General features: G+C 32.8%; 1 protein-coding gene across 1 annotated transcript in view; it reads left to right on the top strand.

Moving 5' to 3' along the window:
• Positions 1 to 2290: 2290 nt before the first annotated feature.
• The window catches only part of LOC123675346 (dynein heavy chain, cytoplasmic), a 263591-nt gene continuing 238490 nt past the window's right edge, over positions 2291 to 27391 (top strand). The window contains exons 1-2 of the mRNA XM_045610709.1: positions 2291 to 2705; positions 17914 to 18187. Of these exons, the coding sequence (XP_045466665.1) occupies positions 2459 to 2705; positions 17914 to 18187 (521 nt within the window). The 5' untranslated portion in view covers positions 2291 to 2458. The remainder of the gene's footprint in view (positions 2706 to 17913; positions 18188 to 27391) is intronic.

Below are 27391 nucleotides of genomic sequence, written 5' to 3' on the forward strand. Positions count from 1 at the left end.
TGCTTGGAGTTTCTCTATTTCTACACATTTTTCTTCGTGCCATTTTTCTTTGGCGTGTCGTATTTTCTTTCTAATTTCTTTCTGTGTGGTCTTATATGCACTTTCGTCTCTATTCTTATACGACCTTCTGATTTCCATTAACTGTAATATGTCATCAGTCATCCATGACTTTTTCTTGTTTGTATCTTTGATTGTTGCCAATAGGTCCGTTGTTGGGGCCATAATTGTAGTTTTAAGAGTTTCCCATTTCGTGTCCACGTCAGAGCTCGGGGTCAGGTCCATTTTGCTTAGTTCTTCATTTATTTTTTCTGTGAGTTGTTGTTTTACCATTGGGTTCTTCAGATGTGAAACTGGGAGCTGCTTTTTGTTATCTGTTAATGGTTTTGATCCAAGTAATTTTGAAACTAAAAAGTTGTATCAATTTCAAACGCACATTGATTAGTTTATTTGAGTATTTCTCACAGTACTGTTTGAAAAAAGAAGAAGGCAAGTCATTACAACCTGGATTATTAGTGGAAGAAAACCTGTGGAATACGAATTCACCTTCAAAGAATCATTGAATGATTTGATTGTTATCAAAAGCAACCAATATATCAGCCTGGATGAAATTTGACCAAAAAGCATCTGGATTTTAATCAATCAAAGACAACATTACATAAACTTAATTGGTTACAAGTTCAAAACAGTTAATAAAAGGAAAATTCTTATTGATAATCAGGAAAATATAATAAGTTGAGTACGATTTTATGGTGAATACAGAGAATATTTGCAACAAAATGTGAAATTCATTTATCTGGAGGAAACTTGGTTATTTATTCAACAGTGGACTCTAGAAAGAAAACAAAATGTTTATTCATATAAACATTCATATGAATATCAGTATATTCAAGGGTAAAAGTAGAAGGAGCACTATTTTGAATGCTGGATATTTCGATTTTTACCTGGATGTTTAGTTTTGACAGTGGTGATCATGATGATTATATAAATCTATGAAGAGAGAATTATTTTATAATTGGATTGCTAAACAAAGTCTTGGCCTTGCATCTATAGTTTATTTATATTCTATATTGAAATTAAGTATTGTTATATTTGTTTTTTGTTCTTCAATGAGTAATCCAAAAATCTAATAAATTCCAATTGCTTTATAGAATTTTTACTGAGTATTAAATCGAAAAATATATTCAGAAGAGTAACTTCAAGAATTTCTTCACCTCTTACCCACTTGGAGATAATAATAGAATGCAATAAAATTTTAAAATTCACAAATTAGAAATAATTTCATGCAAAAATGCTTTTAGTGAGTTAGTTAAAGCTGTTATGGGCAAAATAATTTATGTGATTTAATAGAAACTAGTATAAAAGCATTTCGATAAAAAACAAAAATCTCGAGTACAAATAGTACCTATATTTTTCATACAAGTTCAATCAATCATTCATGTCATGAACAGTTTCAATAAATAGTGACTTTAGAAAGTAATTCACACATCGGCTGATAAATTGGTTCCAATTTTGAAAGTTACAGTACAACTGTAGCTGTGATGTCAAAATTTTTCATATACTAAATGGATTCTTTGAATTATATTTCTGCCTTATTATGATATGGCTCTTCCATTCACTAAGCTACACTATTTAAATTTAACAACCAGTTTTTTCTGTTTTCTTCACCAGTTTAGACACCACAGTTAAAATGATCCATAAGAGTTATTTGATAAGAATTTTGCAAGCAGGTTGGTATCTAGTGTCCATCAGTAATGCAACAATTTTTGAAGAGCCTTTGGTGAAAAGGAATATGCATATTTTAATGATCTTCAATGGGATCTTTCATGGGCGACTCTTAAATAATAATGAATAGATATCTCTTCACTGGATTTCCTTGAAATGAGATAGCATTTCACTATATTTTTACGTTATATAATCTGAATTTCAATTTATGAAATCATGACTGTATGTGTTCCTTCGTAATAATCGTAATTTCGAAAATTCAGGATCTTTCGGATACAAAAATGATGAAAATAATTTAAGCTGGTTATTTGTATGATGAACCATAGCAATTTTTAGTGATATTTTTGTAACCAGAAATAAAGCCGCGACTAGACGTTCATGGCCTACTTCGATGTCAATAATTCCTGAATGGACTGTACTCTGATTGTCACCAGGTAGTGTAGCGCTTATGTTGATTTGCCTATAGAGCATATAGATTAAACTCTATGTTCTAAAGTGTAAATTTATGAACGCAGCCTTAGCTTCACCCTCCCTGATGTTATATGTCAATTGTCATAGTCATGTCAATTCATTTTATCTTCGTTGTGAGTTATGACTTATGAGTCAGTCAATAAAAATTATTGTGAATTGCCGTTATTAAAATTACATTGGTGAACTTAACTTAAATTTTTATATTTCTCTGTCTTAAACAGAGGAATACGACTATAAACTGCTCTTGTTGTGAAAAAACAATACAATGGGAGATTCTCTAGAAGCTAATGAATCAGCACCTGATGGAGAAAATATAGCTTTGGTAGATTTTACCACATTTAAGAACTATATCATAAAAGCAGCTTCTGTTCTACTTCCTGAAGATGATGGACAAGCTCAATCTATAAACTTGGTAGCAGCACTCGAAGATAAGATTAACCAGGAATATATCAGAAAGTTCATAGGAGATCCTGGTGTGTCTACGCTGTATGTCCAAAGAAACTCTTCCAGAGGTAAATAAAATTTCTGAAGATTTATGGTTTATATTATATTTATTATTATATATTTATTCCATATATCGAAGTGAATTTTTAATGTTGAATCAGTCAAAAATTTTGAAGTGGAAACATCTTTTCCAAAACCTGTTTCGAATTTATGCTAAAACCTCTTCTATTTACTTCTTCATTCCGACGGAGACAGGGGTCAACTTTTGAATTTCAAATGGGAATTTCTGTTCTTATTGCAGTACAAGTACAAAAGTTTTGGACGAACAATTTAGCTTGATTCAGTTGGCTTTGCAATCAAATATAAAATTTCCATTCGAACGATCTGAATGTAACCTTTCCTTCAATCATTCATATGAAATTCTGATGTTTCCTGCTGAACTGTTTATTTTCATTTGGAAATGACGAAATTATTTGTTATTGGTTCAAAATACTTTCCTTTGTATCTCTGTTATTTAAAATCTAGTAGAAATCTCCTTTGATCCGTCTATTTTTATGCACGGAACGATTTCCATTGTTTGAAGTGTTGGAACGAATATTTGGGCAATTTACGAATTGAATATGAAAAATTCATTGTCAAGTCATTGAGGACGGGAAATTCAAATTTGATTACAGAGTCATCTGAGGCGAATCATGGAATATTTTTTGTACAAAACTTTTGTATTTTTTTACTTCGAATACAGATTAGTTATGAAAAATAGGAATTCTCTTTTGAATTTTCACCCTCCCTCCCCAAGGGTGAAAGCAATGGAAAAGGTAGTACAATAAGAGGACTTCCCCTCAAAACCGTCAACCTTTTATTTGAAACATTTTTCCATAAAATGTTTTCTGTTCGAGATATTCAAATTGAAAAACTAACACAGTTAAATTGTATAAGCGAGCTAGTGTAATACATATGTATATCTTACTGATTTTTTTTCTTTGTCTCTATATATAACATACATTTTGATAAAAATAGAAACTGATTATGGAATTGGTTCCTTTTATATTTTAGTAGCCTGCAATGATTTTTGCTTATAATAGCCAGGTTTTAATGAACTATTTTGTCTGTTATGAAAATTCACTCAGATGAATCAATTTATTTCGAACTCAGATACGACGTGATCTCTTATAACAAGCAACTAAAAATAAATAAATAGCTGAATTTGGGGCAATTGAACCAAGTCCATCAGCCCAATAAGTTAAAATTACAATTATAAGGTTTCGAAAAAAAAAGAAAAATTATATGCATATAAAATAAATCATCTTCTGAGTATTTCTCGCAGGGTGCAGGTGGAAAATTTTCTATGTATTTGGCTAATTGGATCATAATGGAACTACACAAGAACATCATCTGCAATCTCCAATCTCTTTCCAAATCTTCCATTTAACTTCTTGGTTCGTTCTCCGATTGGTTTCACATTTGATTACTTATAGAGTAGATTGTTGGATGGATTATGTAGGCGGTTTCTTGGATTTTTAAAATTTTTTATAGGTGAACTCCTTATTATAACAAGGGTTTTATTTTTTTCAAGTAATTTTTCCCTGTAAAATAATGGCATATCATGATAATAGTAATTTTTCCCTGTATATAATAATAACAATAACAATTCTTTATTAATCCCTTCGACATTACAAAAAGAATGTATAGGACAGGTCAAGATGAGATAAGTTCCTAGTAAGAAGAAAAATGAAAACAACTGATCAAAACAAATGTGATAAACTAGTTCTATAAATAAGCCAAAAAAATTTATGCAAAATGGCCATCTGCAAAGTATTCCGCTATATTATAATAAGATTTTTCAATCAATATGCGTTTTATGGTTTTCTTGAATTTCAATTCATTCAATCTCTTGATTTCATCTGGTAAATTATTGAAAACTTTTATGCCCTTATAAGATGGGGAAAGTTCAAATTTCGTTGTCCTATGTTGAGGCAAACACAATGTTTCAAAGTTTCTCGTAGAATAATTATGATAGTTCGACAGTCCAATAAAATTTCCAATGTTACGTTTTATAAACAACAGACATTTGTAAATATAAATATAAGGGACCGTCAAAATGTTATGTTTGATGAAGAGAGGTGTACAGGAGGAAAATTGGCTGATATTGAAGATCAAACGCATTATCCTTTTTTGTGCTAAAAATATCCTATTTACGTCAACTGAAGCACTCCATAACAAGATGTTGAATTGCAAATGACTGTATACCAAACTGTAGTACGATACGATACGATAGCTTGTTGCTCATGGACCTAAGATCAAACAAAAAGTTAGAATTATTGATATTTTATCAATAATTCTAACTTTTTGTTTGATCTTAGGTCCATAAGCAACAAGCTATCGTATACAGGGAGAAATTTTCACTGTAAATTTTTAACAGTGAAACCTTAAATGCTGAGTATAACTTGTCTACTTCAACCTTATTATAAGGAATTGATAGTAAGCCAACTGCCGTTTGACGGCAAGGAACTTTTGAGCACCGGTGTGAAAACAGCAGCCAAAAGATAGCAGCTCATTTGCCGAAGATCGCCGATCGATCAGTGGCGTCGGACTGAGCATTTATTTGGGGTTCAGCACGGATGTATTAATATTGTTATAGTAAAAATTATGGGTTTTATAGGTTCATACCCAATATAATTTCATAATACAATATTTTTCTTTTGGATTATGTAAAATATTCATGTGGTTATGGAAAACATGAATTTTCCATTGAAAACTGAAACTGTCATTCTTTCTCAAAGAGAAAATTGTTTTACATGGAAAAAAGTTCATGTATTTCTGTTATCATCCCCAATATCAAAAATACCATTAGGCGAGTTGAACGAGAAACTGCCTCAACAAAACTGAGTTCATATCATTCTTGTTGATGCAGAGAACCATTCTGTGTTAAGAAAAATTCTTGCATCACTTGCGGAGAGGGTGGAATAACAACCCCCATCTGAGAAAATGCGAATTTGAGGGGTTCTGAAACTGTCCCAACCAAAGTGGAATCATATCATTCTTATTGATGCAGAGAATCATTCTGTGTTGAGGAATATTCTTGCATGACTTGCGGAAGGGGTGGAGTAACAACCTCCATCTGAGAAAATGCGAATTTCAGGGGTTAAACCTGAAACTGTCCCAACCAAAGTAGAATCATATCATCCTTATAGGAAAATGCAATCTCAGGGGTTAAATCTAAAACTGTCCCAACCAAAGTGGTTTCATATTATTCTTGTTGATGTTAGAATCATTTCTTGTTGAAAAAAGTTATAGAGAGTGTAGAACCATCCTAATAAGGAAGGTTAATCCTGAACAAAACTTTTATTTCTGACTTTTTGTAATAGTATTGGACAATTTATCATAAAAAGGAAGTGGTTTGAAATGAACTCACAAGATAGTATAGTAACGAACTAACATGGTAAGCCCCTGTCCGTCAGACTATACAGAGAATATACGATACGATTGTCCTAGTCGAGTTCGTATAAAAGATAAGAGAGGTGGAATACTTATTCGTTCGGTCTTTTGTTTCCACTACTTTGTTAGACATTTTTTCATTTATGTTATTAACATTTTCATCACATTTGTAGACCACTTATGGAAATTCACTAATTGTAGAATATTTAATCGAGAAAAATGCAAATGAGAAAGAAAAATACAGCTTGATATAATTTTTTATTTGGACACGGAAATATGGACATTTATTATAATAAATAAGGATATGGAAATGAAATTATCGAAAATAGAAATGAACCCATACATTATTCTGATATATTTATATTTTGATATATGATATGATAAGAGTTCATACTCCATATACTCCATGCTTTTTTCGTTCAACGAAGAATTCCATGAGATACATTGGTGGATGGCAGTGGATCACTACTCAATCCAGGCACATAATTTTTCGAATCACCTATTATCTTCCTATGTCCATTAATTTCTTTGCAAAATTATGTGTGGACATTATGTTTATATTTCTCTTTGAAAAGTGTGTGGAGTGCCAATAAATCAGCTCACATCCCAATTTGGTTGAGATATTTTTCTTATATGCTGCATCAATAGGTGATAACTCAGTACACTTAGAGGGCTCTCATGACAGCTCGAAACAGCAATGGAATAAACAGGATGAAGTTTTCTCAACAGTCATATATATTCGATGGAAAAACACCAGAAAAAGTATGGATATTGTTTTCAGTTGAAGAAAAACATACTTCTGATATTGTAGCGGAGGTGAATGATGTAATCATTTGGCCAGAGCGCTCACATATGTGTTACATTCATACCAAATAATTTTGAGTCAAGTAGTTACATTTGAACTGAATAATACAAAAATGTGGAGGAACGAAACAAAACGACAACAAAATGTTTATAATACATGAATATTTCAACATCAAATACCTTGATTCTTGAACAAAAAAATATAAAAATAAATAACTTAACAGTTAAATGTTATTTTTGTATTATACAAAATCGTTGAGTTATGACTACAAAAAAATCTAATGTGGTTTTTGAATAAAACCTCTGAGTAAAAATATCTTCTCCTTTTACTAATTATGATATATTAATTTCAATTGAGACTGGTAGCCACTGACGTGAAGTCGGAGCTTTCGAGCGCCCGTCATTCATGCCCAATTGTACCCTTGGTTTGATGTTTAGAGCGCAATTGGCATATGAATGACGAGCGCCCGAAAGCCACTGACCCGTTTGTGCTCTTTTCTTTTTTTTTAAACCTCATCTAGTCATGGCACAGTATAGGAACTATACAGTAGTAACACTCTCGATAAAATGAAATGAAATTTTGTTCCAATCTACATTCATTTGAGCGGGAATTCAAAAGTATATTAGAATTTTCGTAGATATCTTAAGATTTTCAATAAGGAGAGTAGCTTTGGAAGTCATTTTTTCAGTATTTTTAAATTTCATGTACCAATAGTTAGTATATTCATTATAGTGACACTAGAAATAGAACGTATTTCATAATTATCTCATACAAATTACATATTTTTTCCTCTAAAATACTTTTCAATAAAACAATGAAATTTTTATTATTAACATTTGGCTTGCAACTAATAATTGATGAATTCTTTTCAATAATTCTATTCCTATGATAATTCCATATTATAAATACCAATTCCCCATAAAAGCTTTTCAACAAAAAAGCAGAACCGATTTGGAAATATTGTCATGATGAAATTACTGGAAAGTGGAAATTAAAACGTTATTGAAAATTTTATTGAAATTAAACCCAGTACATGATAGAAAGTGTCAACAGAAAAGATACATTATCTGCAGAAATTTAAAAAAAATAAAACCGCGTAAGTATAAACTTGTCTGTCTATTACGTACAATTAAGGCTTTAGGGTCAGTGTCAATACAATGATGATACAACATTTTTGAACAGTGCCAAAGAAAGAAATCTACTCCTGAATAAATCCCATGAAACAGTCAGAGATGCTATCCAATGGTTCAATTCCAATGATATGAAAGTAAACGAAAAGAAAACTCAGGAGTTGGTTGTGAGCACAAAACGTCATGAACCGGAAACTATTCATTTGCTTGTGGTTTCAATCAGCGGAAATTTAACTTGGGCAAAACACATCACTGAATTAAGTCAGAAACTTTCTACGGCATTATTCTCAATAAGAAGAATTAAGAACCTGCTCACCGAAAAAGAAGCGTTACTTACTTACCACGCACATTTTCATAGTAGGATGACCTACAGCATCATTCTATGGGGTGCATCTCCAGAGGCAGAAAGAGTTTTTCTGAAACAGAAAAAGCTGTAAAGTTGGTAGCGGGAGTGGACTTTACCACTAGCTGTAGACCTCTTTTCAAGAAATATGGTATACTTACCTCTTATGTATATACAAAAAAATCGGGATACTTTCCACAAACACTCAGCGGTTCACAATCATGAGACCAGGTTTAGGAACAACTTTATTGACCCTAGACATAGACTGAAGAAGACTCAAAACACGCATATATTTAATGGAATGAAATTATACAACACACTTCCACAATCCCTAACATCACTGGATTATAAAACATTCAAGCGGAAAGTTAAAACCATTCTCACTAAATGTGCATTTTATTCAATGGATGAATTTATGAGGTACCAGTTCTAGTCATTATCTTTCTGTGTTTCAGTTCGTACCTATGTGTAATAGTTTGTTTTATAATTGGTTGTTGTAAATTTTAGAAGTATTTATTTATAAGCTATTGTCTGATTTATACATTTGTTATATTATGATGTAGATTATCATACAATTCTTTGACATTCCCTGTAAAATTTTGAGGGTATCTAATAAATTATTATTATTATAATACCTGAAGTAGAACAGAATATCGTAGGTAATTATTGTAATTTGGTTAACCTTAGCTGATACCTACCAAAAAAAGTTCCGAAATCGGTTTAGATATGTCGAAGGTATAAGGAATCAAACAAAAAAATCAGTTGAATTGAAAAATTTTTCCCTTTTTTTTGAGGTCAGTTAAAAATATTGACTTAGCCAAATAACTTAGTTGTTTTTGTCACTCATATTTACTCCTGGTTTTATTACTAAAATTTAAGAGAAGGGTAAACGAAGGGGAAGTAAACGAACGTTTACTTGTTAACATAACAATATAAAATGAGTAAATACTTGACACTAAGTTAAGGTTCACGTGCAAATCGACGATTTCTATGATCTGGTTCAATTTCTCTAAGCTGCGCTAGGAGGATGCGCGTGTCCGACAAATGGACAAAAAATCCTCGAAGTGTTACTACTTTATAGTTCCTATACTGTGGTTATGGTTTTGGTTCGACCATTAAGAGGGAATGCTACCACTTGACTGCCCAGTTCAAAACTTAAAGGAGAATAACTATTCTTGCAGATCACCGATTTGTATGAGGTTTTCTGATAATTTCTTTAAACAATGATCTGAAAGGAACGGATTGGCTATTTTTAATTTGCAAATGAAAAAACAAAAAAAAAGTTGTTAACTTTTCGTTTTTCGCAATGGAATCGATGATATGGGTATAGGACTCATCACTGATTTATTTTAAAATTATTCGTAAAAAAAAACTATAGAAAAACATTTCAAAAGAGCTGAAATCACTTCGTAATAAAAAAGAATAATCGACCGTCGTATAGTGCTGCCCCTACTGTATAAATTCGCAATGAATCACCAGATTCTTCAATACTACCTACAATTTGATAATTCCGGCAACGTTGCTGCGTTATGAATCAGTTCTCAGTTAGAGTCGTAAACAACAGTATTAGGTGAATAGAAAGATTTCCAGCTTGTTCGTTTTTTTTTCGAACGCTTGAAGGTATGAACAGATCGACGCGGGACTTCGGGAACGGGAGCGATGCGTTCAGCGGGCAGATTGCATAGCATGCACACCTACGCAAAAATAATGAGACACGATTATTAGTATGAATCTAAAATTATGTATGAAAATGACAGTTTTTCGGAGGAAGAAGTTTTACTGCTCAAAGCCGTTGATTTCCATCCCACAAAAGTTTCTTTCCCGCTCCCGCAGTCACGCGTCGGTCTGTTCATACCTTTATTCAGTTTAGTTAGCTGTCAATTCTTTTCGATATGGGTAACAAGAGATTCAAGGATTTATTTATTCTGATCCTATTACTTGCTTTTTGGGAGTATCATGTAAAAATATCAAATTTGATTTCTACAGGAAAACAAGAAGAATCTTATTAGTTCATGGTCATTCTTATGATGATTCTATTAATTTTTTAATCATGCATAATCTGTTTTGTAAATATTCATTCAATACCAATTCATCTTTCAGTGTATGGGAAAGAGATTATGTTCATGCACAACATGAAATAACATTTCAGTTGAAATGGTAGATAATTATATGGTAATATTGAAGTTCAGTACTACGATGTTACGATGTGAGTCAATTTCTGAACATGAGAATTTTTTGAAATTTGAAAACCTTTTATAAAATAAATGGATCGTTATTCTGAGCAAGGAGAATCAATGCGATATTGCGATATAACAACTGATTTTTGTACGAAGTCAATTTCTGAAAATGAGAATTTTCAAAAAAGATTTTAGTCCTTTTTTTGCCTTCCAAATTAATGGATCGTGATCCTGAGTATGAAAGATCAATAAGTGATATAAGAACTGATTTTTTACCAAATTTCATGTTTATAGTTTCCATATTTTCCGAGAATAATCTCATTAGTACGTGGTCACTCTAATAATTATGACAACTATTAGTTTTTTTAATCATGTAAATTTGTTCCGTAGATATTCAATCAATCCCAATTTATCTTTCAGTGTATGGAAATGTGATTATTTTTATGCACAACAAGAATTAATATTTCAGTTGAACTGGTTGGTAATTATAGGGGAATATTGAAGGTCAGTACTAAGATGTTATTATTGTTTAGAAATTTCTTGATTCTGCATAGTCAATTTCTGAAAATGAGATTAGAGTCCTTTTTTTCTCTTCAAAATTGTTGGATCGTAATCCTGAGCATTGAGAATTAATGCGATATTTTGATATAACAACTGATTTTTGTATGTAGTCAATTTCTGAGAATGAGAATTTTTTATAATTCCATTCTTTTTTTTTGCCTTCAAAAAATGAATCGTAATCCTGAGCGTCCTGAATATTAGAATCAATGCGATATTGCTATATAACAACTGATTTTTATACATAGTGAATTTCTGGAAATACAAATTTTTGAAAATGTTTTTTTTTTTTCTTTTTTTTGCCTTCAAAATTATGCAAAATTATTGCCTGAGTATGGAGAATCAATGCGATATCGCGACATAACAACCTATTTTTGTACGTAAGCAATTTCTTATAATAAGAATTTCTAAAAATGTTAGTTATTTTTTTTGCCTTAAAAATTAATGGATTGTAATCCTGAGCATGGAAAATCAATGCGATATTGCTATACAGAGTCTTTGACTTGTACATATATTTCAACCGAAGATTCCTGAGGTCAAAAGAAACAGTTTTTTCCTTTATAGTTTTTTCCGATTCGGTCCGGTTACAAAGATACAGGCTGTTGAAAATCGATAAAAAAATGTGATTTTCAGCTATATCTCGTAAATGGTTCTATTGAAGGCAATGATTTTTGGAATATAGCTTTTCCTTGATGTGATACATCTTATCCGAACACAAGATTCCCTACACATCTTTCAGTTTCTTCATTATGAACATTACATCACATAAAAATACCAGAAATTCGAACAACCCAACTCTTAAAAATAATTTGAACGTTCATTGAACAATATTTGGCTAATTTGAAAAATAAAAATATTCTTCATATTTTCTCCTACAAAGCGCCATTTTCGAGTAACTTGATCTTAAAAAAAAAAAATTATCTGTGAAATTCGAAAAATTGGGTACTTTGGCTAAATGCAACTCTGTTCTGTTGTGGAAAAAAACCACAGAAATGAATATTTACTATGATGTCATGTTCTCAGATTTTAGAATTGAAGTACTAGCCAACTTAGTTTGAAAATGAAGTTATTTGAATAAGCTCACCTCAACTCTTCTATTTGATTACAAATGCCTGAACTTTGACACAGCTCTTATAATAAGAAGATACTTCATTAAAATCAACATTCTATTTTGAAAAGTCCAGATTTCCCATAAAACCCATGTTCAAAAAAGATTTCACAAAATAGTCCCATTATAATGGCAACAGTCAATATCCCACTAAAGACTGCTGCTATCGAACAATACTGTATTTTTCGAGGGTCATTCAAACTCACATCGAAACATACCACTAACTGTACATACTAGACAAATTTTCATGTGATTGAGATTAAATACTTTTATTCTTTTGATATTCCATAAATTCATCCTAGAGCATATGATTGACATACTTCCAAGAGTGCCATAATTGTTTGAATATGAAAACAAATAGGTGAGTTGAAAGAAACAGGATATTCAACTGTGGATATTTATATTGAATACTTCTCATTTATTTTCAATGGCAAAATCAAGATGCATCAAGTAGTAGATTTGGCTATAATGTAGGTACATATTATAGAACAAATTTGATTACAAGTGGAGTCTAACATTTTCCATTGATTACAGAGCCATAAAACTTCATTTCCATATTTTCACACTGGTGGCTTCAAAAATATTGATGCAGATCATTATTTTTATGAGATAGTTGGAACAAATCAAATGCTTCATTTCATAAAGGAATTACTTTCTATCAGAATGCATACTTATTTATTTTGTATCCACACAATTATTTTGGAAATTGTTTTTAAATTTCTCGAAAATATGTATGGAACTTCAATATTCTGTTGGGTTGGGATTCTTCAAATCTTCGATGATTTTCATTGCAAGCTAACATAATAATCATAATATCAAATATCATAATAACAACAACAGTGTAATCTGTAAATAGTGTAAATGAATATTTTAGGTTAGAACATAGATTATTCGAACTGCTTGTGTTTAAATTTGCAACACTCGAAATTTAAGGTTCAAACTTAAAACCACAGACAACTAGTCTGTGTTAGAACTTTTACAGATTTATTTGAGAATGTGAGGTTAATTGTACGAAATGAAATAAACAACGATATATTATAAATGCGTTATAATAAATCAATGGATATGAAGTATGACTATCAGAGCTAAGCTAATATGGGTGGTAGCGAGCTCAATTCGTTATGATTATCGAAAATGAAATAGATTATCAAGAGAAAAATATTCAATCTTTATCGTCAATGAAATTGGGATAATTGTATTATAAATACTACTTTGTTCAACAAATGGAATGTTAAAAGTGAGTTTATGATGGTTTTTCCAATCTAGTAGCTTATTTCCAAGGTTCAAATTGTATATCTTATACTTGCGAAAACTTCAGTGTTCCGGTTACCAGGGGTGAATTAGCTCATTATGAAAATTTAAAATGGCTATATCTTTTTAAAAGGGCCGAATCGGAAAAAATGGTAAATGAAAAAAGTGTTTCTTTTGACCTCAAATCTTCGGTTAAAATATATGTACAAGTCAAAGACTCACCCTGTATAACAACTGATTTTTGTACGTGGTCAATTTTTGAAAATAGCCTTTTTTTTTTCAAATTCCAGTCCTTTTTATGCCTTCAAAATTCATGGATCGTAATCCTGAACATGGAGAATCAATGCGATATAACAACTGTTTTTTGTACGTAGGCAGTTTGTGAAAATAAGAATTTTTGAAAATTTTAGTACTTTTTTTTGCCTTCAATATAAATGAATCGTAATATTCAGCATGTTGATCAATACGATATAACAACTGACTTGAAATGAATATTGGTCATAAATGCCCATGTTCCATCATTCATCCGATATCATATTTGGATGACCATCATATTGATGGTTCATTTTGATTTGGCTAACCATAATGAGCAAAATCAATATTTTGCTCAATGAATGTGACCCGCTTATGTGAAAAGTTTCGGTGCATTTGTTTTGATTTTTTTTATTATTCCACTAAATACGTTTTTGAATCAAATTAATTTTCGTAAGAATGAAGGAATCTGAACAAATTTAGCATATACATTTTTTCTCGAACCCATCTGATAATAGTCGATCCTAACTGATATTTCTCACAACTTCGCAACCCTCTCTAAAATCGGTTTTATTGCCCATCATAAAAAGCGAGTTATTTCTTTCAAAACCTCTGGTCAATCCGTCCTAGAAAGATAGCTAATACCATTTCTGTATCTGTCTATCGAGCTCGAAGTTGCTGCATTGCCAAATATTCGAACAACCGTTCGTACAGTTCGCTGCGATTTCATTGGCTGGCGTGTAGGAATTGAATGCCGTCAAACGTATCTGAATTCTTACATGTGGTAGAAAAGGACGGAAAATCATAAGAACGTTTGAGATTGCTCCACTCATCCTGAAAAGTGAAGGCTTCTCAGAGGGGCTGGAGGGAGCTGAATAGGTAAACTTTGACAGATGCGCTCAAACGCACGTGGTACCATTACCTCTTAACATGAAATTTTCCTAATATTGTGTTTATTTGTCTGTTACGTAAGTAAACCACTTTCACAAAATATGAAATAAATTTGAGAGACTTATATGTTAATAACCTAAAAATGTAAATAAGTTAATCTTATGAGAGATGAGATGAGGAACGAAAGTTTACAGTAAATTGGAAGACGTGGTGAAAAAACTTGAATGCAGAAAACTCTTGAATATCTTACATTTCAACATACGAAGTGTACAAAAGAACTTTGATGACTTGATGTTGTACCTACATGCCTTAAATTTTGAAAATTTAGATGTAATTGTGTTGTCTGAATGTTGGGAAATATGTAATGTATCGGATTTTGGAATTCCTCGTTATAATATTTTTTATAATGAGTCTAAATATAATAAAAGCGATGGTCTACTGGTTCATGTTAAACAGTCTGTGAATGTGGAAGCTCAGGTGGTTAAATTTACAGAAACTAATGCCCTACGACTAACTTTTGAAATTGATAGGAAAACTTATGGCATTATAGCATCATATAGGCCACCCTCTACCAACATGGGTTTTGATATCGAAGATTTGAACGATTATCTGGTGAGCCTCCGTGGATAGGATGTGGAAGTTTTTGTGGGAGATGTGAATATTAATATCGGAAATTCCACCTGTCATAAGAGTTTGTCATACCAGACATGTATGGGACTAAATGGAAATGTGCCCCAAATTAATGAATCTTCTAGAGAAAATAACAGCTCGGCTACTATAATTGACCATATTTATATTAAACTGAAAACAAATATGCTTGACAAAATCAAAGTGATCCCTGGTATATTTCAGAGCTCGCTCACAGATCACTGGTCTACATTTTTGTCAATAGAGTCACGAGACGCCGTTGAGGTGGTTTCGTCTCGACCATCTGAAAAATTTTCATGTATAGATTATTGCAAACTCAATTCATATTTGCTTGGGGAAGAATGGCAGGGAGTATTGAGTGAGTTGGATCCTCAAATTGAATACCTACATAAATCTTCTTACACGAGAACTATAACACGAAAATCGCTTGTTAAAAAACAACCTTGGGTAACTACGGGTTTGATAACATCAATAAAGCGCAGAGACTGGATGAAATCTAAACTGAAAAATGAGCATAGCATAAAAGCCCGACAGAGATTTGTTGAATACCGAAATATGTTGAATACACTAATCAAAGAAACTAAGAAATCGTACTGTGACCATCAGTTAAGACTCGCAGGTAACGATTCTAAAACAATTTGGAAAACAATAAATCAAAGAATTAACCGAGGTCGCAATAAAACTAAGGTAAGTGATGAAATAATTGACGATGAAGGTAATCCAATATCTGACTCTGCGGAAAGGGCGAACACATTTAATAGTTTTTTCATAAATATTGGCGGACCTTTAGCGAATAAAATACATAGACCTGATATTGACAGTCTTCCCGGGCTTCCTCCGCATCCTTCGTCCATTTATTTTTGACCGGTTGATGAGGATGAAATTTTATCATATATAGCATCACTGAAGAGCAACACCTGTCCCGGACCCGATAAAATTTCAACATTTCTCATTAAGTCTACACATGTGCATATTCTGAAACCATTAGTACATATTATTAACCTGTGTTTTGTAAGTGGAATTGTCCCGGTCGAATGGAAGGAATCTTATGTTTCATGTATTTTCAAGTCTGGAAACAAAAGGGAAATGACGAATTACCGTCCGATATCCCTGATGAACAATTTCTAAAAAATATTTGAGAAATCATTAAAGACGAGACTCATTTCATTTCTGAATAGGTTCGAGCTATTGGGCAATAGTCAGTTTGGGTTCAGAGAGAATATATCTACTACAGATGCTATCCAAGAACTCACGGAGAATATCTTAAACTCCATGAATGATAATAAAAAAAGTTTTAGCGGTATTCCTGGACCTCAGGAAGGCGTTCGACACGGTAGATCACGGTCTACTGTTGGAAAGATTGGAGGCAATTGGGGTTAGAGGGGTTGCTGGGAGACTATTTCGAAATTATTTGAATGGACGAAATCAAAATAGACAAGGTATTGAGTCAACCAATAGCTATCAAAACTGGCATACCACAAGGGACAATGCTGGGACCAGTACTGTTTCTGATATACATAGACTGGCTGCTTCGCGTTTCAGAAATGGGGATGATCGCATATGCGGACGACTCTGTCGTTGGGTTCAGCGGTGAAAGTTGTGTGCATACCACTGGTTTGAGGAAACTATCTAACCTCTTGTCTTGTTGCTTGCTGACTCTTAATCCCGAGAAGACAGAATTCATTGCATTCTCCCTCACAGCGCGTGGACCACCGAGATTTCGTGAGATTTCCATACATGGAACACTGTGTAACCCGTCTTCATGCACCTGTCCTATCATCGAGAAGACAGAATCAGTTAAATATCTCGGGGTTTACATCGATCAACATATGAGGTGGACTAAACACGCTGAATTTCTCATTGAGAGGATGAAACGTCTCCTACATGTATTTTATGGTCCCGAAATATCCTCCCCAAAAGGACGTGTCTACGCGTTTATGAATCTTTGGTGTTGTCGATATTGAGGTATGCAATTGTGATGTGGGGAGCTATGTGTGACACTCACTTGAGGGGAATTGAAATAGTACCTAAAACCATACTGAAGATAATCTTGAATGTTGGGAAAATGTTTGAATCTGATAAACTATTCGTTGAATGTGAACAACTTTACGTGTATGAGACAACATTAAATCAGCTCAAAAATAACGGGACACTGGTTCAGCATTCTTTTTTTACTAGACAGATCAGAAATAGAAATCTTGTGTTAGCTCTGTTCCGTAGGACTGGTTTACAACAATATTTCCTATATCATGGTCCAAATTTTTATAATTTACTTCCAGACGACATGAGGTCAAGATATAACTTAAAAAGTAAGATGCAGAAAAACCTCCTCAAGAAGTCAATAACTTTCGAAATTTTCAGAGAGTCCTTTCGGAATAATTACAGTATATTCTTGTTTTTTTTTCTTTTCTTCTTATCGCTTCGTTCTTTCATCCTATGCGGGAATATTACATTCTGGCAGAAAATTGGGGTTTATTGTGTATGATTGCAGTTACTTGGAAAGGTTCACCAATTTATATTGCAGGATATGTCAGTATACAAGCGTGCTTAGACTGCATATCTCTGCTTCTTTCATGGACATTTTTATTTTAATATTATTGTACAATTTGTAATGATGAATAAATTGAATTGAATTATAATAAATATTTTTTCCTTTTTCACATAGTATACATTTTCAGACGATGATAATGATCAACCACCTGAAGGGGAAGAAGAAAAGGAACCAGTTACTTACTTCATCAATAATGTAGTTTATTACACAAATTCTAAGATGTCCAGTCTGGTTATTATCAAACGAGGAAGTATTATAGAAGCTGATAAGAGTATCAAATCACAAGTACGAATAATAAATTTCAGTGATGGATCCCCATATGAAATTTTACACTCTTATATCAGCAAAACTGTGGCTCCTTTCTTCAAATCATATGTGAAGGAATCGGGAAGAGCTGATAGGTAGGTTATTCCAAGCTATCAAATATTTTGTAAATGATTGTCTTATTTTGCTCCTATTAAGTTAAGAGGTCCACTTTTTCAAAAATCAGTGGAATCTATTCACGCGTTCAGAAAGATGGCGGATAGTGAAGACGAAATTGAACGTGCTCCAAGTAAAATCTCTGAAATTAATCAAAACACGATCTATACATGAACTAATAAAAATGTAGATTTCCTGCTGTGCGTAAAGTGAGTATTTCCATCTCTTGTGCACTTGGCAGACAGCAAATGTGAAATCGTCTATCTGCAAGCGTAGAAATAAAGGATACTAATAGCGAGGTACCAAATAAAATTTTAGCAATGGAAAACGCGTATCTCAAGAAATTACTCATTGAAGTACAGGAGAAAAATGAAATTCTAATAGACAATAATTAATTCTTGATAGAAAGAATTTAAATGTTAGAAAAAACCTGAACAAAGAAATGGAATCAATGATGAAAAAATGAAAGAAACCCTTTTGAAACACAGAAACCAAGTTACAGAGAAATAACGTCTTCACAAGGAAGTAGTTCGAAAGTACAGGATACGCAACTAAGGGCTTGTTTCACCACTTGCTATTAAAGTTCCGGATATGTAGCCAGCAGTTGCTAAATAACGGTGACGGATAACTTTTTTCCGGTTCACCACTTGGGTGCCGGATAGACTATGTACCAAACTGATGGAAGGAAGGTTTGCCAACGTAGCATATATTCTTGCTACTGGTAAAAGAAACATTAGTTGAGACCTCTCAACTTCTTTCTTTATGTATCTCTGATGATTCGTTTTTACCATCAACATATTTTATGGAGCTAGACTTGTTATTCAATTCGAAAATTAAGTTTTCTAGTAAGGTAGTAGAAGAAATTTATTTTTTTATCATTTTTTTTCAATGGAAATGAAAAATAATTTTCATACACATATTTTCATGACATGATATATATAAGCAAGGAAATTGTCAGATTCTTCTTCTAAAATATCGAATAAATCCAAATTCACACAACACGTTGCTACACCAAAAATAGTTTAACAAAATAATATTGAAATATAACCTATTCTCGTTCATTTTCGCCCATTCAAGACACACTGACACAATGACGCCTGTCACAGTGGCTGATCTAAGATGCATAGAAAACCTGGTGTGTTAACTTATACCTGTAAAACTTGCAGACAAAACGGGAGATTTTTCAGATTTATACCTACTTGATTTCGAAGGATCGCGGTCTGTTTCAGATGGTGCATACATCGTTTACATTTGACATTTCTCTCAATTCTCGACTCTTGTGAACCAAGGGCGTAGTTTTTTTATTTCTCGGCGGGGGATAATCGAAAAAAAAATTTTTCGACGACAACTTTTATTCATATCTGTAATGTTAGAAAAAGAAGTTTGAAAATGAAGTTTGAAACAAATTATCCTAAATAATTTTTTTTTTTACTAATTCGGTTGTTCTTACCTTATACTGGGTGTTCTCAAATTAGAGTTACGAAGGAAAATGAGAAATTACTTGGATAATTTTGAGAAAAAGAAGTTTCATGAATATGAGCCCACAAACGCCTTGCTTTCAATATACAGGTTGTTTCTAGTGTGTCGTACAGTTTATCAAATATTTATTAATATTCGCTACAGATTGGGTAAATAAATACCAAAACTTATAATTAATGCATTCATTAGAGCTTACTAGCTGAATGTTTATAATAATTTGGATTTTCCTGAGGATTACTAGAGATTTTTTTTCGAAATCGATAGCAGATACGGCAAAACTATAACAAACCACAAAGTGTAGTACTGGTCCAGAGTTTTTTCTACATTTTTCTAAACTAACAGCCATTCACCAAAATATAGTTTTGGAGGAAGGAAGCAGGCATCCTTCCAGAAAAAATATCACTCTGTAGATTTGCATTCAAAATTAGCATATCAAATGGTGAAAACTTTAAACTGGGATATCTATGGCCAATTCAAATTAAATATCTTGTGAAGGGAAGGTTATACGAGAAAAAACTCAAACTTTAACACATGTATCTCAAAACAAAATGTTCGAGGACTCATGTTATAGGACTTTTTTTCTTGAAATGATCCGGAAATCTGTCATTTTCATTTGTATCTTCAATTTAGGAACACCGTGTAATTACCCCCAGTATCCCCCTATTTCTACGCTCTTGTCGTGAACTTTGAGTATAGAACAATAAGATTTTATATTCTATGGTCTGTCATTATATTCCATTCATTTGATTGAAAATTTGATATGAACTGAATTGTAATTTATTGTGAATGTTTGCAGTGTTTAAAATCAGTCTGAAACAAAATCGAATCATTGAACACACCAGGTATTCTATGCATCTTAGGCTGATCCATGGTAGTGTAGTGGAGGGGATGAAAAAATATATTTTTTCTATTATCGTATTAATACAATGTATTAATGAAGGAAACGAACAATATTCTGCATATATTTAAAGTATTTACTCTTGGTTGAAAGCTGATCCCGCTCCTAACTATGAATATTTCGACGAGGTTTTGGACGATGATTACCCCCTAAATTGAATGGCAGTGGCATAGATATTACTGAGTACATAGAAGATCATCGAATGGAAAAAAAATGAAAATCCTCGATAGCGGAGAAAAAGAATTGGAAGGAGACGTCAAGCAGAAAATCGGAAGAAGTAATTTGGAGGAGATTTTTTTTAATAAATTTAATTTTGATATCACTAGAGTTTAATAACAATAAGGAGTTGAAGAAGAATTTATAAAGATATTGAAATAGTTTTGGAATTGAGAAAAGACTATGGAATTTGAAAATGGAAAGGAGTTTGGAGTTGGAACTTGAAACGTGAAAGTAGTATAGATTAGGAGTTTTATTTTGAAAGAAGAATTTATGGAACAAGACTAAGTGGAGAAGAAAATTATTAAGATAAGTCTTCTCAGTTGATTGTATGAATTTCATTTCAATAGATAGGTAATTAGTAAGGTAGATAGGTTTGTTGTTCTTTTTTAAAAAAGAAATAATATTTTTTTTACTTCCTCTGAACCCACCTGAGAAAGAGTTATTTCAAGTAGAAATTCATTTGTTTGTTTGGATCTATTTTAGAATATTTTCAAAATTCAATTTGAAGAGATCCATAACAATATACCGGGTGTAACAAGATCATGGTACACACCCCGTATCTCCGTTAGTTTTAAAGGTAATATATTGAAATTTGGGATATTCCATATACATAGTACAGTCGCCGCCAAATATGTTGTCAAGAACTTGGTTGCGCACAAAACTGAAGAAGGAGCTAATACACCGAAGCGTTCCATTCAGTAGCGTACAGTGCATCCCATTTTGGGTGAGACAGCCAGGTTTCTCGCTTGTTATTTAAGATAGAGCCTTGCGGTTTTCACGTTCCTATCCTACTTTTTTGTGAAAATCAAATTGGTCTAATCAGATTTTGCATAACTGTTTCCGTTCAAAAGATACAGGGTGATTTTGGAAATTGATACTTTTCGGACCCCTTCTTTATCTCCGAAGTTATTAGAAATAATGCTGAGGTAAAAACTACTTCAGAATCAGAATTCTGCGTAGACTCCAGTGGCGTACTCAATATTTTTTTTCGGGGTATGGTTTTGAAGATTCAACACAAACTTATGTTTTTTTTAATGGAACACCATGTGTATCATTACTTCGGTGAATTCGTTATTTTTTTTCCTTCAAAATGATATATTACACTATATAGGTAGGATGTTCAGAAATGTTAAAAAAACACTAAAACATCAAATAATGATGATTTTTTGTTAATGGGCAATGGATTTCCCATAGAAAAGAAGAATCAATAATGATAACAATAATTTATAGCGATGACAGCTAGATCAGATTGGTTTTTTCCCTCCAATGCCTACTTGATAAGACAATGCTCCCAAATGCATAGTAGCCATAATAACAACAAGGATGTTTGTGTCATCAATGACCTTTTGCTTTTAAAAATCGAAAGTAATAATCCTCTTATTGAAACATAGAAAATTCATGGCCGATTTACAAAAAAATCATCATTATTTGACGTTTTAGTGTTTTTTTAACATGTCTGAACATCCTACCTACATAGTTTCATATATCATTTTGAAGGGAAAAAAATAACGAATTCAACGAAGTAATGATATATAGGGTGTTCCATTAAAAAAAATATAGGTTTGTGTTGAATCTTCAAAACCATACCCCGAAAAAAAATATTGAGTACGCCACTAGATTCTACGCAGAATTCTGATTCAGACGTAGTTTTCAGCTCAGCATTATTTCTAATAATTTCGGAGATAAAGGAGGGGTCCGAAAAGTATAAATTTCCAAAATCACCCTGTATCTTTTGAACGGAAACAGTTATGCAGAATCTGATTAGACCAACTTGAGTTTCACGAAAAAGTAGGACAGGAACGTGAAAACCGCAAGGCTCTATCTTAAATAACAAGCGAGAAACCTGGCTGTCTCACCCAAAATGGGATGCACTGTACATATAAAGCATAACGAATTTCAAAGTGCATCATTCATCGATATAATATATATATATATATATATATATATATATATATATATATACATATAATATATATATAATATAATATATATAATATATATAATATAATATATATATAATATATATATATATATATATATATATATATATATATATATATATATATATATATACACTGAACAGAAGAGGTCGTAAGATGTCCGCAAACTTACTTTGGTCAATATCTATTTTATCAACTCTCATTCTAACGATTTCCGAGCGTCATTTCAAGAAACCTTCCTAGAGCGTCCAAAATATACAACAAAACTTTCACCTTGCCGATTACTAGGCGTCCAGGCTATGTTGCCAGTTAGGGCACTGTCGGCAAGACCGAGGCTTCTCTAGAAACAAACAAGAACAGACTCTGCCGACTGATTTACGATCATTCATGCGTCAGCAATCGTAGAAAAAAATTACAACAGCTGCACTCGCACAGCGCAGCGTCCCAATAAAAGAATCTCGACCGAGTTCGGCGTTTGAAACTTTTGCTTCAAGCGTTGACCTCGCTAGGCTTAGCCTTGATATTAATAAATGGGGATTGGATTGGAATATAATATGAAACGAATTTTCAAAACTTGGATATTTCAGAACCTGTTTGTCACATGGTGTTGAAATTTTGTGTCTATATGGCGGGCATCTGTAAAATAAGTTCTATGAAATCTCATCTTTAGAGGTATTTCAAGTAAAAAGAAAATTGAAACCTCTGATTTGATGAGTTCTCAAACCACAGAAGGTCATAAATAAAAACTTTTGGACCGTGTGTTGTTTGTATTTCAAGGGTTCATTCCAGATACTTAGACAAGAACAGAGAAATGCAATATGTATGTGGATACAAAGATGCATGATAAAAATTCCGATTGCTGTCCAACATAGGGCGGAAAAGAGAAACGTGTAGTTTTTTTTCAATCCGTGAATTAAGAGAAGTATGTGGACGTCGGTGGAAAAATTTTAAAATATATTTCAGAATACTCTTTAAACATGATCCGTTGCCAATATACGATGGTACATATCGAAAAGAAAAGAATTTATGTATGCATTTATTATTTCCTGATTCTTTTTCGTCTCTCCGTATTTCGTATAATTCTGAGATTTCTATTTGTCATTTAGCAAATTCTTAATGCCAAACAGAACGTGATCACAAAACAGCGAGACAAATCACTAAATCGTTTGCAGGAATCATGGCTTCCTGAATTTGAGTGAGAATGTCAACGTTCTTCAACCTCCGAACAAAAACTAACTGTCGAATAGATTCGACTATTTGAATTTTATATAACTCAACCTGAAATCAGCTCCTTGATTTACGTCAGTGCTCTTCTAGAATTTCTGATTTTTGTATATCTGCGGTATCATTGGATGGAGTTCGCCCTCTTACGAATTCATCTTTCGAGATTCTAAAATGTTTCTTTCGTAAGTTATTGCAATAACTATCAGTTTCCGATAGGTCGACCGTAAATACAATAACTTCTGAAAGAAAAGACTTAGAGACTCGATATTTGTAGAGCAGGATTTGAGATTACTTGATTCCGTAGATATATCCATTCGAAATTGTAATTTCGATTTGTCCGGATTGAAATCTGCTACTTGGTTAAAAAATTACGGCGTTAATCATTTTACAGAACCTCGTGAGGAAATGGCTTAGAAGCTCATGGTTTTGTTTTTTTTGTATAACTCTGAATATTTCACAACCTATGTTTGGTAGTGCGTATGTATGAGTTTTTTTTTTCTTGAAATTTTGAAAACCTGATATATAATCGGAATGAAATAATTCGATGAGGTTTCATTGAACTATCATATCAAATTGAAAGAAGAGATGTAAAATTAGACGTAATTCCTCGATTCTTTATGTCTCCGTGCCAAAAGGGGGCGGGTCAGTTAGTATCATCCTAACATCGACATTTACTGACACAAATCATTGAACCACTGAAGAATATAATATCAAGATCCTCACAAAATTTTGTACGAACGCAATTTCTCACAAAATTTTGTTGGCACCATTTGGTTAGTGAATTCTTGAAAAAAAAGGTTTCTAAAATGTTCCTTATTTTTGTTGAAAAACATTTCCTTTTCTTCAGATTCCAATGAAATTCGTTTTTGCGCGCATATTCTAGCGGAACAGCGTGCTATCGTTTGCCCCACTGTCTATAATTTTCGAATTTTCGAGCGAAAATGGTCTCGTTTCCACGATAACTTGAAAACGAAAAGAGGTATCGACATGAAATTTCGTTCGGCCAGGTTCGTTGATGGGCCGAATCGCTCGAGGGGTTTAGAAGTTATGGTCATTTAAATTTTTGAGTTGAAGCCAATATCTCAGGGAATTATAATGCAATCGCACTCAAACTTGGTGTGTACCAACGTGCAACTTCGGGCCGAATTTTTTCGAGATAGTATCAATAGTTAATTAAAAAAAAATTATCAGATTCCAATGAGTTCTAGCACATGTTTTGATGCTGAAATTTCAGAACAGCGTACAAAATTTAAATTTCATCCGTTTTCAAGTTTCGGAGATATAGGGAGAAAAAATATGTAAAATATTGTGATATTTTTCCTTGGTACGGTTATTATTTCTGAAATAACTCAACAAATATGAATCCGATCACGATAACACTTAATGGTTAAATGCGAATCACTTACACGCATTTGGTCGCGAAATTTTGTCGGTATCGTATCAATAGTAAATTAAAAGAAAATTGGAAAATCATTGACGTGAAGTCATCAGCTTTTGCGTGCATGTTCAAAGCAGACCACCAAGTGAACATGCGCGCAAAAGCTGATGACTTCACGTCAGTTCTTTCCAAATTTTTTTTTTCCAACAGCACCTAGAAAAATTCCATCTGAATGGTATCGTGAAGAATTTCAATCAAGCGCGGGTAAACGGCGGGAACTACAGCTCACTTTCTGGTCTAGAAACGGTATTATATCAACTACTAGCTTATGCACCCACATTTGACATTCAAGTTTCATTATTATCAGATTAACATCTCTTGAGTTATTCCAGAAATAAAAAATAAAACGAAAAAAATAAAAAATAACGAAATTTGACATATTCTTTTCGCAATATCTCCCAACATTGAAATCGGGTAAAATTGAAATTATGTTTACTCTTGGAAAATGTCGACGTCAAAACACGTGCAAAAATAAATCAGAAATCTGATGAGTACTTTTCGAAAAAAAAATTTTTTCAAAACAAATTGCAAAAATTTTCAAAATATATTTTTTTTAAATTTACCAAGAATTCGATCTCATTGAAAAAAATCAGAAAAGTTGTGCGTCAGTACACCTAATTCACGTACTAAGTTTGAATGCGATCGCACAATTAGTTCCTGAGATATTGATTAAATAACCTCCAACATTCAAATGACAATTACTCCGAAACCGCTTGAACGATTTGGCCGGATAACGAACTTAGCCGCTGCATTGTGACACTGAACCAACCCTAAAAATGTTCTGATCGATGGCTACTCGCGTTTTCCCGTTATCGTGCTTACGGACGGTCGGTCGGATAGAATTGATTTTGACAACGGATTCTTCATCAGTGAGTCCAAACTAGTCGTTTAAGACCATTTTCGCGAAAAAATTCGAAAAAGACAGAAATTGTGCCGAAATGATAGCATGCTGTTTCCCTAGAACATGCGCGCAAAAAATGCAAGAAGAGTTAATCTTTTGTTCGCAAGGGATAATTTCACGTCAGTGCTTTTCTAGAATTTGTTCCTCGGTTTCGTTGTTATCTCCGAGATTACCCAAAAATATTGATCCTGTTGTAACCGAACTGGACAATTGGTTGAAGAATATCCACTTGCAAAATATTGTATTGATCTTATTATTTAGTAAAGTCAAAATCAAATCATTTTAGAAAATTTCATACCCGATGATGATTAAATTAGGAGGTTAGATTCAGAATATCAACGCGCAGTTTGCTCGCTAAATTTTGTTGGTATCGTTTGGTTAGTGACTTCTTAAAAAAATATTTTCAGAAATTTTTCCATATTTTTGTTGAAAAAAAATTGCCATTCTTCAGATTCCAATGAAATACTTTAGGGAACCTAAGCTCCGTATTCTTCAACAGTGGGCTGCATTTCAATTTGATTGGATTTTAAGTTCAGGAGATAAAGGGAAAAACATGTCAAATTTCGCGTTTTTGCGCGCATGTTCTAGGGAAACAGCGTGCTATCTATCGTTTTGTCACGATGTCTGTCTTTTTGAAATTTTTTCGCTAAAATGGTCTCAAACGGCTAGGTTGGACTCACTGATGAAGAATCCGTCTTTAAAATGAATTCTGTCCGGTCAGCCAACCTTCCGTCCGTTGTCACGATTGCGGGAAAACGAAGACATCTATCTAGATTTTCGGAATAGTTTGCGCATCAGAATGCGACGGTTGAGTTCATTAACCAGCCACATTGGTCGAGCGGTTTCGGAGTTTTGAATCATTTGAAATTTTGAGGTTATGTTATTAATATATTAGGAACTAAATGTGCGATCGTATTCAAACGTAGTACGTGAATGGGGAGTACTGACACGCAATTTTTGAAATTTTTCAATGAGATCGTATGTTTGGTAAATTTAAAAAAATTTGTTTTTCGAGAATTTTCGCAATTTTTTTGAAAAAAATTTTTTTTTCAAAAAGGAGTCATCAGATTTCCAATTAGTGTTTGC

Source organism: Harmonia axyridis, chromosome 1, assembly GCF_914767665.1.
Source record: "Harmonia axyridis chromosome 1, icHarAxyr1.1, whole genome shotgun sequence".
NCBI classification, from domain to species: Eukaryota; Metazoa; Arthropoda; class Insecta; order Coleoptera; family Coccinellidae; genus Harmonia; species Harmonia axyridis.